General features: G+C 34.2%; 1 protein-coding gene across 2 annotated transcripts; it reads left to right on the forward strand.

Annotated features, from left to right (window-relative positions):
- Positions 1–471: 471 nt before the first annotated feature.
- On the forward strand, positions 472–2,508 carry LOC131075097 (endoglucanase 1). Of its 2 annotated transcripts, none has more exons than XM_058011920.2 (4): positions 472–1,378; positions 1,495–1,574; positions 1,661–1,857; positions 2,107–2,508. In XM_058011920.2, exons 1-4 carry the CDS (start codon positions 1,188–1,190, stop codon positions 2,161–2,163), a joined length of 525 nt encoding a protein of 174 aa, XP_057867903.1. In that variant the 5' UTR covers positions 472–1,187; the 3' UTR covers positions 2,164–2,508. The 2 variants fall into 2 exon arrangements, with proteins under 2 accessions (XP_057867903.1, XP_057867904.1); XM_058011921.2 differs by having other exon boundaries at positions 472–1,366.
- Positions 2,509–13,080: the final 10,572 nt, after the last annotated feature.

A 13,080-nucleotide genomic window follows, 5' to 3' on the forward strand; every position in this document is an offset into this window, starting at 1 on the left:
CATGCCTTCTTATTTGGTTAAATTTAGTGTAGGATCTTAAAAAGCCTATCAAACTAGATTCAAATTCTTTTTTATTATGACTTACTCCTTTTTTTTATGACTTCATCCTTCTCATACCATATGCAATATGCCATAGTTGTGTAAAATTTGATTTTTCCTCCATCAATAGCATTCTTCAATCTCAAAGAACATGATAAAAATGGTGAAGGATTTTTCTTCTAGTAGATATTATTGTTCCATTTGTAGTTTCTAATTATGCAACTGTGTGACATCATTCAATGTATGATTATGGAAATTTCTTATTACCTCTTCAAGTTTACATTAGGTATATCCCAACGTAGAGCTACCACTAGATTTGTCTAAAAGATGTTTATGACCATTTAAAAGTTACTTTGATTTGAAGTTATTAGTTCCTGCCTTTCAGGGAACTATTGTTGAGGGCATTCATTATTTTTTCCAATAGTTCCTATTATCTCCTACCAATCACATTGGAGATATAACTGTAGTTTTTTATTTTGCAATGTTTAAGTTGTTTGATTTAAACAATTTTTAACCAAAATGCATAAATGAATGAATTCTACAGTTTCTCATTGGATTAAATTTTTGGAGCGATATACTTGCCTTCACATGGAATGAGGCTTGGGCTGGAGTGTTTGGCATTCTGTAGATGGCGGAGACAGAGACAATGCAGAGCCCAATGCAAGAGAACTGTAAAGCAGGGCCATCAAAAAAGTCTAAAATTTAGAAAACATAATTTATGCTGATCTGATTGGATTGAATTCGGTGCTAACAGATTGTCAGAAAAAGGATTAGCGATCTTTTTTACCAAAATCTTTTTTGGCTGCATTTTATTGGCACGACAGACGGTTTTTAGATGTGTTTACAGATACCAAGAATAGAGAATGCACAACTCCACATGTGTTTGGTAGTGTGTTGCAGAAGCACATCCTGCAAGGTCTCTGGCAGCGAGCTGCTGTAGATGACAAAAAAAAAGAAATTAACGCTTTCTAAAGTTAGCGATTAGGGTTTTAAAAAGTTTTTTAGCTTCCTTCTTCTCTGGAAGTCGCCAATTTGAAATCCGTCTTGCTGCTATATGCAAGCTTCAACGAGGATTCTGGCTGTTTTGTCTGTGGCACTGAATAGCGATTCCAGATATATTACTGCGATCCTTTCAGATAAAATTTCCGATGGGATTTCAACAATGGTACGACATTGGAATCCTGGAGATGTTATTCCGATGTTCCATCAGATTGAGACCATTGCAAATCCTAAGGGTTTGTGTGCCATTTCTCATGCGCCTAACTCTGTTAATGTTTTCACATTTTACCGACGCACAGAGGGTGGAATTTGGCCTTACCCTTACCAGGTGCATATTCTTGTAAGTTTCTTTAGCCAATTAGCTTTTTTTCAAATCTACGTAGGCCAAAGGTTGGAGGTATTCTGGCTTCTCTGTTGAGGCTACTACATTTGAGTTGGGTGATTTTGAATCGGCAGTGAGCTCTCCAATACAAAGACTATCATACGCTGGGCCATAGATCATCTTCTCAAGGCTACTGCTCACCATATATGTCCAGGTACAAAATGTCAATGCTTTTCTATCATGATGATGTATCTCTATCTCTTGGATTTATATGTTATTGAGGTGAATAAAATTATGCAGGTTGTCCTAACAATGACCACATATGCTGGGAGAGGCTAGAGGATATGTACACTACCAGAACTGCTTGTAAAATTGATAGCCAAAACCCTAGCTTAGATGTTGCTGCCAAAATAGCTACAACACTTGCAGCTGCATCCCTAGTGTTTCGTAAAACAAACTTTTCCTACTCCAAGAGACTCATTTATGCTTCCATGACGGTAAATTTTTTATAGCAACTTGAATGCTCTAATAAATTCTGTTTCTTGTTCAGTAGCTCATAAAACTCTCTTTTAGTTATTTGATTTCGATGATAAACACACCTTACATCAACTCTCTTAAGTCTGTAGTCTGTTCATTCTATTGCTCTTATCCTGGGTACCAAGTAAATAAACTAAATGTGGTTTGCTTTCAAACTATATTGCAATAAAATGTCAGAATTGAATTGATTTTGTTGGGTGATGTCTTAGGATGAACTACTATTAAAAAAAGTACCCAGACTTCTGGATATGTGCAGAGGATTTTAAAGGGTATTTATGATTCTCATTGAAGTAAGATCTGTGCAATGACCACTCTCACTGTGAGTTTTAGATCTAAGAGTAATGACCCTCCATGGCTGCTCACCTGTGGCTTGAAATCACCATGGCTTTCTTTGGTTTCAAGTGTTTTTATGGTGTTTGGCTATTGGATTATTGGGTTTTATAAGAGTTCAGTGTACCTCCAGCATGTCTTCTAATAATGGAAGAAGAAGCATGACATAAAATTTCATTGAAAATGATGAAAAGTATGTCAATTCTAGTGTCATTTAAGTAGGTTGGTTTTTCTTTTATTGAATCTAATTTTTGATTTGTTTGATTATTTTTTATGCCGAGTATTATTTAAAATTGTAGATTCTTTTTTGTTCACTTCTTTTGTTTTTGAAAATAAAATTTTGGAAAACGTTATTTTGAAGTTGTGAATGTTGGGTTTATTGTATTATCATACTATATAATGCATTGTGTTGTGAATGGAAAACTTTCAAAGACCTTGTATCAGTGAATGGAACAAACATTGAATGATTCAAACTCAGTTTCTAATCAGCAAGCAACTTTCTATTTGTCATTGTTATTCAGTCTTCTGTTTTGGCAAAAACTTAAAAAAGAAAACAATTAAGGTGTCTATGTTACAAAAATAGACGAAACTGCATTAGTCCAATATAGAACTAGTTTCATAACCAACCCATTAACTATGAAATCACCCCTTTGATTGAACTAGTAATTTCAAAATCACCACATGAAAGAAATGAAACTACCACTTCAATGCTCATCTTGTACTCCATTTTTCAAACCATAACTTGCGTACAAACTCAAAATGAGGTGTTACTTTTTATGAAGTGCATAGATTTTTAAAAGGAAGCTGAATATGTAAAAACAACTTAGGTACCACCTAAGTGTTGTTTTTGACCCTGTAAGACAATTGCATTTGTAAGGCCAAAACCATGTCCATCCACTCCAAAGCAATTATTGAATTAGAACAACTGATCTTGGTAATAAACTAGATCAATTTTTGGATCAACCAAATTAATTGTGGCTTTGTTCTTGCAGCCAAAACCCGTATTTAATACACATCCCTGGTAAACTATGAAAATAAAAAATTCCATGATTTTAATACAGATTTGAAAACACACAAGGAACCATGAACAACAACAAAACAGATTTGAAAATCTAAATGGCGTTCCAAAACTTGTTTTCATTCATTTCATTTCTCTTTACAAACTCTGAAGGGAGTTTTTCGAAATCCTCTGTTTGAACTTTCAATTCATCTTACAAGAGTCATTGGAAAACCAATCAATCAATTGGTTTCTTGTATTCCTAACATTCTAAATACCATCCTTTTCACATTCTCTTTCCCTTTTTTGAATACTACCAAATGTAAGACTAAAGACAAAATTGAGGCCATGCTTCAAATGACAAGCTATTTTATGCCAATTTGTTAGCAGAATAGAGAGAATTTGATATTTTTAGGGCATTCCAGGCTTTGCATGTTGTTATTCTCTTTATATGAATTGAAGAAATAGATCTGACCTCATGAGAGGCATCATTTACTATATGTATGGATAACTTTATTTGTTCAAACCCTAGATTTCTGAAACACAACATCTTTTTGTTGGCATTATAACAGACAATGGGAGATTGTTGGCATTTCAATAAGGATATTGAGAAGGTTGTTGATGATTATGGATATAACTGATTAAGGATGATTTACTGTCTTAATATTATTATTTTGTCATTGATGTCAAGATATTGATTTTCTAAATTAGTATGATGTTGCCATATCTTGAGAAGTATGATTTGATGAGTATAAAGGTGTCGGTAAAAGACACAAAAAGAATATGATGAATAAGTTATTCAATGGGCAACTATTACCAAGTTACACAATGATGAGATCATGATGTTTAGATTGTTTTGATATCATACATATGTTATTTATTGTAAGGTTAATACTATACTATGTTACCAAGCAAAGAACCTAGTCAGTAAACCCTAAGGTTATCACTATCGGTTAATGAAGACAGAGTGTCTACCGAGTAAAGTTTAGTATTTACCAAGTTGTAACCAAGCTGTAACAGAATGCATCAAATGGTTACATGCGTTATTTAATGAAGGGAGCTGATGAGATGGAACTGATTAAATGATTGGTATGCCATGCATAAAGTTTGTTAAAGAATCTATGGCAAAGGAAAATCGGCATGAAGATCTACAATGCAGATTGAACCGCATACCCTAGCACAAGTTTCAAGGCGGGGTAAAACATTTTTTAGATCGAAGAATACATTGAACCTGGTCAAAGTTTGAAGATCTGATGGCTATGATTGATCATGGGAAATGTGATCAAGGAGATTAAGCGGTTGGCAATTGTTTATAAATAGGGAACTGTTGATAAACAATGTATGCGGGCAAGTGTATGCACAAGGATGCTACATAGTAATTACCGAGCACAGAAGCTTGAAGAACTCTTTGTATAACAGAGTATAGAGCCCAGTAGATGGACAAGATTAGTTCTATGTCTAGATTGTATTGAGCAAATAAGAATCTGCTTTAGCATTTTAGATGTGAAGTTGCAGATAGATTTTTATTATTGTTATTTTGTGAAGTGACAGAAAATCTCTTAACCGAGTGGACTTAACAGTCTTATTTGTAAAACCCTCTAGCAAGGTGACATTCTGATTGAGTGTTTGAAATCCTTTAACAAGGTCACTTCTAACAAGGTGAAGATCCTAATAGATCTAAGGGAAATCCCTTAACCAGGTTACATCTAGCAATGTGTTTGTAATCTTTAACATGATTTGCTTTTAACCGAGCATACTCTAGAAGAGTATATTTCTTAGTGGGTCCTAAATCCCACAGTGGTTTTTCCCTATTTGGGTTTCCACGTTAAATCTGGTGTTATGAGGTTTATGATGTTTATATGCTTTTGAGTTTGCATGTTTAACGGTTTTGGTTATATCACTGAAGTATATGTTACCGAGGTTGAATCTGATGTTTTTATGGAAGATTAAGTTTGTATGATTCACCCCCCCTCTCATCTTATCAGCTTGGCATCTATACTTAACATTAAGTATCAGAACTATCAATTGGTATCAGAGCTTTGGACTTCAGAAGAAAAGTTTAAAGGTACTTGAGGCAAAGATCCAAAGATGTATAAGAGGGATGCACCGAAGCTGAACAAGTCAAGTTTCTTTACATGGCAGAAAATGATGAAGCTGCACCTATTAGGAGTTGGAGAATATGCTGTATATTATCTGGAGAATGATTTCATTACACCGAGCACCTATCCATTGACAATGGAAGAGATAAAGGCAAAGCAAGAACATATCCAAGCAATGATTGAAATAACATCTGCATTGACCGACTTAGAGTTTAATGATCTAGAAGGCTACAATGATGCGAAGGCAATGTGGGACAAGCTCATATTTGTATATGGCGGTGATGAACATGTTCAAAGAGAAAAAGTGGATAGTCTAAGAGGGAAACTTGAATCTATGAGGATGAATGAAGGTGAGAACATAACTTAGTACAGTACAAGACTAAAGGAGATTGTCAATCAAATCAAAGGAGCAAGTGGAACCATTGAAGAAAAGGATATAACAAGTAAGTTGTTAAGAACCCTTCTACCAGCTTATGCAATCAGAGTCTCTGCAATCAATGAATTAAGGTCTGTACCTAATATGCTAGTTTCTTTAGATGCTACTATTGGTAAGCTACATGCATTTGAGTTAAGTAATTTTGATAACAGTGGGTCTTGGGTAAATAAAGTTGAATCTGCATTTAGTTCTTTTCATCTTGCTGAATCTAATAATTACAATGAAAGAAAGTATAAGTACTCTGAAGGAGATCACAGTGGAGCAAGTGAAAGATTTCGTAAGAACATGGAGGAAGTACACAAACTATATGAGGAAATCAGAAAGCAAGAAGAGTTTGAAGCACTATTAGCTAGAAGGTTACCGAGAGGCAAAGGTAAGTATAAAGGAAAAATACCTTTGAAGTGTTTCAGTTGTGATAAGATAGGACATATGGCTTCTAACTGTCCTGACAAAGATTCTACTGAAAAGAGAGATTACCGAGATGATAGACAGAAAGACAATCATTACAGAGGACACTGAGACTTCAGAAGAAGAGATAGAAAGACATGCTTAATAGCTGATGAGGAATCCAATGATGATAAATCAGATGAAACTGATATAGATGAAGTAGTTTATGTGGCTATCAAAGATGGATCAGATGAAGAAAGGTATGAAGAAAAAGCCCTAATATCTCACATAAATACTAATGATTCTTGGATCATAGATAGTGGATGCTCACATCACATGACTGGTGATAAACACAAGTTTGTTATGTTAGAAGATTATGATGGAGGCTATGTAAGATTTGGTAATGATGCACCATGTCCAGTAAAAGGTAAAGGATCTATAAGACTTCTTGACAATGCAAGATACAATGATGTTTATTGGGTTGAAGGTTTGAAATACAATTTGTTGAGTGTAGCATAGCTAAACAATACAGGATACTGAATAGAATTTCAGAAAGGAATTGTCAAAGTTCATGACAAGAATGGAAAGTTAGCTGCTACCGGGACACAAACAAAAGGTAACACATTTCACCTTGACTCAACTCGGAATAAGTGTCTGTATGCAAAGACAGATGATACCTGGTTGTGGCATAAAAGGTTTTGTCATGTAAATTTTGATAATCTGATCAAAATAAGTAAAAAGCACCGAGTAAGAGGTCTACTGAGTTTGGAAAAACCTGAGAATGCTATGTGCCGAGGATGCCAAATGGGTAAGATGACAAGATCAAGCTTTATAAGTAAGTCTTACATTTCTAAGGGAATTTTAGATCTTGTGCACACCGATCTTTGTGGTCCTATGAAAGTTCAAAGTTATTATGGTGATAAATATTTCATATTATTTGTGGATGATTACTCAAGGATGATGTCAGTTATGTTTGTAAAAGAAAAATCAGAAGCTTTTCAAATGTTTAAATGGTACAAGGCAAGAGTTGAAAATGAAACAGGAAGACAACTGAAATGTCTTAGATCAGATAGAGGAGGAGAGTTCACATCTGATGAGTTCAACTTATTCTGCAATGATCATGGTATTAAAAGACAAGTCTCTGCACCGAGAACTCCACAACAAAATGGAATAGCTGAGAGAAGAAACAAATCTATTGTGGATTGTGCTAGAACCTTGATGATTGAAAAGAAAGTGCCACAAACATTTTGGAGAGAAGCAATAAGCACAACAGTTTACACCCTGAACCGAGTACAACTAAAGAAAGGAACTATGAAGACACCATATGAAATCTGGTATGACAAGAAACCTAATGTAAGTTATTTCAAAATCTTTGGAAGTAGATGCTATGTACACAAAGATGATAGAAATGGCAAGTTTGATCAAAAAAGTGAAGAAGGAACATTTCTTGGTTATTCTTCTAGAAGCAAAGCATTTAAATGTCTGATCAAATCATCTAACAAAATAGTAGAAAGTGCAAATGTGAAAATTGATGAATTTGCAGAAAGAAATGATGAAGGAAATTCCAAGGAACCAGAAGACTATGATGAATTTGTCTATGTTCAACCGACAAGTCTTACCGAGAAAACTCTTGAAGAAAATGAAGAGAATATCCAGTTACCGAGTGATGAAGAAGATCATACAGAGCCTACCGAGCCTGTATTAGCCAAATATGTCAGAAGACATCATGCGTCAAGTCAGATTATAGGAGATAAGGATGATCCAGTTATGACAAGGAACAAACCGAGACAAAACACATGTCTAATATCCGAATTTGAGCCGAGAATAGTGATAGAGGCATTTAACAGTGAAGATTGGATAAATGCTATGACAGAAGAGATTGATCAAATCAAGAAGAATGACACATGGACACTGGTCCCAAGACCGAAAGACAAAAATGTAATTGGTACAAAGTGGATTTTCAGAAACAAGCTGAATGAAAAAGGAGAGGTCATTCGAAATAAAGCAAGACTAGTTTGCAAAGGTTATGCCCAAGAAGAAGGAATTGATTATGGTGAAACTTTTGCACCTGTGGCTAGACTAGAAGGAGTAAGAACATTGTTGGCATATCCTGCTTACAAAAATTTCAAGGTATATCAAATGGATGTCAAATCTACATTTCTGAATGGTATATTAGAAGAAGAAGTTTTTATTGAACAACCTGAAGGATTTGTTGAAGACAAGAGTAAAAATCAGGTATGTAAATTGAACAAAGCATTATATGGTTTGAAACAAGCACCTAGAGCATGGTATGAAAGATTGCACTCTTATTTGATTAAGATTGGTTTTATAAGGACAAGTGAGAACAACACTATGTACATGAAGTATGATGAAAATAGAATACTGATCTCAGCCATATTTGTTGATGATATTATATTCTGTGGAAATGACTCTTTATGCAAGAACTTTGGAAATGAAATGAGCAAAGAATTTGAGATGTCATTAATCAGTGAGATAAAGTATTTTATAGGTTTACAGATATTGCAAATGAAAAATGAGATTCTCATTACTCAATCCAAGTACATAAAGGAAATCTTGAAGAAATTTGGAATGGAGGATTCAAAACCAGTAAGTACTCCTATGACTACCAATTGTAAATTATCAAAGAATGATGAATCTACATCTGTTGATGAGACACTTTACCAATCCATGATTGGAAAACTACAATATGTTGTTCACAATAGGCTAGATATAGCACATGCAGTAGGTATAGTTGCAAGATTCTCTGCAGATCCCAAGGAAACACACATGACAACAATCAAAAGAATTTTTAGATACTTGAAAGGCACTGAGGATTATGGCTTAGTATATCAGAAAGGAAATGACTTTGATTTAAAAGTTTATACTGATGCTGATTGGGCAGGCAACATTGATGACAGAAAAAACACAAGTGGAGGAGCTTTCATTTTAGGAGAAAGACTAGTAAGTTGGCTTAGCAAGAAATAAGGATGTGTTTCACAGTCAACAACAAAAGCTGAATATGTTGCTGCAACATTAAATTGTACCAACATAGCATGGATCAAACAACTATTGGATGGCATAAATGAGAAAGTTACCAAGCCAGTAACTATATTCTGTGACAATACTAGTACCATTAACATTTCAAAGAATCCTTTTATGCACTCTAAGATGAAACACATCTCTATCAAATATCATTATCTTAGAGAAGAAGCTCAAGAGAAGAAAGTGGTGTTGGAGTATGTTAGCACAAAGGAACAAATAGCAGATATCTTCACCAAGCCACTGCCAAGGGACACTTTTGAATATCTCAGAAGTAAGTTAGGGGTCCTACCCCTATCTTCCATTCACTGACCGAGTTCAATGAAAGCATCAATTCGATGACTCTACAGAATATCTTTTAGGAGTTGATGCTGATTTACACACTTTAGGAGGTTTTCTAAAGGTGAGTAGGAAACAATACAAGAAACATGAATTGAAGACAAAAGCTCTGACCGAGACTAAGTTGGTACATCACAACAGGAAATCACTTCATACGGGAAGAAATTATGTTTTAGTTCTTTACTTTTTGGCATTGTTGTCAAAGGGGGAGAAGACTGGAAAAGATTGAAGAAAAGAAAGACTAAGAAAAGAGGAGAAGTATAATGTATGTGGGAGAAGACTGATGACAGGTGGAGAGCATTTCAGCATTTCAGAATATCACAACAATTTGAATCAATTAGGTCAAATCAATTGGTTTTGCCATCAATGCCAAAGGGGGAGATTGATGGCATTTCAATAAGGATATTGAGAAGGTTGTTGATGATTATGGATATAACTGATTAAGGATGGTTTACTGTCTTAATATTATTATTTTATCATTGATGTCAAGATATTGATTTTCTAAATCAGTATGATGTTGCCATATCTTGAGAAGTATGATTTGATGAGTATAAAGGTGTCGGTAAAAGACACAGAAAGAATATGATGAATAAGTTATTCAATGGGCAACTATTACCGAGTTAGACAATGATGAGATCATGATGTTTAGATTGTTTTGATATCATACATATATTATTTATTGTAAGGTTAATACTATACTATGTTACCAAGCAAAGAACCTAGTCGGTAAACCCTAAAGAACCTAGTCAGTAAACCCTAAGGTTATCGCTATCGGTTAATGAAGACAGAGTGTCTACTGAGTAAAGTTTAGTATTTACCGAGTTGTAATCGAGCTGTAACAGAATGCATCAAATGGTTACATGTGTTATTTAATGAAGGGAGTTGATGAGCTGGAACTGATTAAATGATTGGTATGCCATGCATAAAGTTTGTTAAAGAATCTATGGCAAAGGAAAATCGGCATGAAGATCTACAGTGCAGATTGAACCGCATACCCTAGCACAAGTTCCAAGAAATGTATGCAAGTTCCAAGGCGGGGTAAAACATTTTTCAGATCGAAGAATACATTAAACCTAGTCAAAGTTTGAAGATCTGATGGCTATGATTGATCATGGGAAATGTGATCAAGGAGATTAAGCGGTTGGCAATTGTTTATAAATAGGGAACTATTAATAAACAATGTATGCGAGCAAGTGTATGCACAGGGATGCTACATAGTAATTACTGAGCACAGAAGCTTGAAGAACTGTTTGTATAACAGAGTATAGAGCCCAGCAGATGGACAAGATTAGTTCTATGTCTAGATTGTATTGAGCAAATAAGAATCTGCTTTAGCATTTTAGATGTGAAGTTGCAGATAGATTTTTATTACTGTTATTTTGTGAAGTGACAGAAAATTTCTTAACCGAGTGGACTTAATAGTCTTATTTGTAAAACCCTCTAGCAAGGTGACATTCTGATTCAGTGTTTGAAATCCTTTAACAAGATCACTTCTAACAAGGTCAAGATCCTAATAGATCTGAGGGAAATCCCTTAACCGGGTCACATCTAGCAATGTGTTTGTAATCTTTAACAAGATTTTCTTTTAATCAAGCATACTCTAGAAGAGTATATTTCTTAGTGGGTCTGAAATCCCACAGTGGTTTTTCCCTATTTGGGTTTCCACGTTAAATCTGGTGTTATGAGGTTTATGATGTTTATATGCTTTTGAGTTTGCATGTTTAACGGTTTTGGTTATATCACTGAAGTATATGTTACCGAGGTTGAATCTGATGTTTTTATGGAAGATTAAGTTTGTATGATTCACCCCCCCCTCTCATCTTATCAGCTTGGCATCTATACTTAACATTAAGTATCAAAACTTTCACTTTTAAGCTACCTGAAGACCCAGGAACATTCCATTTATGGCTCGACAACTAAATTGAAGTGTCAAAACATATTTGTCTCTAAAATACCATAAAAATAAATCTTTGAGCTACATGTACCCTCCTGCTTCAGTAGACACTTGATATTACCTTAATGTGAACTAAGAAAAACTACCTTCTGATTCTCTAACATTAGAAAGCACAAACTGCAGGTAGGTACTGTTACTGCAACTTGAACTCAAAAGTATCCCTTGTGCATTCCTCACTGTTCCCTTGCTACTTAATAGCTACCAAAAACTATTTCCTTCTTAGCTATATCTTCCCTTGAAATGTTAATTCTAGATCAACAACTTTCTAACAATAGAAAACCTACTCCCGATAAAGTACATTTGCTCAAGCTTTTGTCAAGAAATATCTGCAAACCTTTGTCTTCTTTACATGCCAATTTTTGGTCTTTTACAACACCACTTGTCTTTATCAAATTTGCAATTGCCACACTCTCTACAAAATACTCATTCAATCAATCAAGAAATACTAACTCACTACTTCTTTAGGTTCAACCTCCAATTTTATACCACATTGCAAATCAATACAACTGATACACCTTTTGGTAATACTAATTTTTTCTTATATATCTTCAATATGATGTAACCAATCCAAATTCAATTGTACTTTTATGAACACATGGTTGTTTCTCTAGCAACTCCTTTTGACACTTCTTATTGGCTATTGAAATTTGATGTGCATACAAGACCCATTGATTTTAACACTATCAAAAGCTTCTATGCATCACCTGCCTATCTTTGTCTATGGCTATGATACCCTGTACAATTTTGTATTCACAAACTGATAATAAAATAAATCACTTAGTATCGTATTCTTTAAATATTTATGGGCTTTTAAAGTTCGTGCAGTATTTTTACTGTTCTTCCCCTTATTAACAAATATGAGTTATAACTGTTAGCTGCATACATGGTTGAAAGGTCATTAAAACTTAAGATACTGGCTGGTGATGGAAAACGAGCCTTAGAATTGAGTGAAAAATTGCTTTGTGTATTAAAAATTGCTCGATAATTAATTTGAAAGTATAAGTCAGTGCTGAGTAGCTATGTATTCTGAATTTGCATAGGCCTATTTTGCAACTACAAATGGCTTGTCATAGAAGCATGCATAATAGGCAAATCATGGACTCTTGAATTTTTGTATCTAACTTTAAACATATATATAAGAGACATTTTTATTCCACCCTTATATTTTATGCAAAACAATGGCAAAGTTTGTATGTACAAAGAGAAAAAGTCAAAAGATGAATAAAGTTATGTATGCTAAGCATTGAATGGGAAAAGATGGCTATAAGTTATATAGCTCTGTATTGGACATCAACAATGAAGATAATTTTTTTGTAATTAATCATGACTAATATATCCTGGATACTAGGTTGATTGAAGAACTTCGAGATGGTTATTGTTGCATATAGCTGGTTAGTTGTAAGCTCACTTTATAGTTAAAATATGTCACTAATTTTTTTAATTACTAACAAAAACTGAAATTCAGTGAATCCATCAGAAATCACTACATATTCAACATTTCTATGAATTAATTTAGCATGTGAATGATTATAATTAATATCACTGAAAACTGTTAGAAAATACTAATTGTTGTTCTGTTTTCTTTCTTGCTCTTTCCTATTC

This window comes from Cryptomeria japonica, chromosome 3, assembly GCF_030272615.1.
Source record: "Cryptomeria japonica chromosome 3, Sugi_1.0, whole genome shotgun sequence".
NCBI classification, from domain to species: domain Eukaryota; kingdom Viridiplantae; phylum Streptophyta; class Pinopsida; order Cupressales; family Cupressaceae; genus Cryptomeria; species Cryptomeria japonica.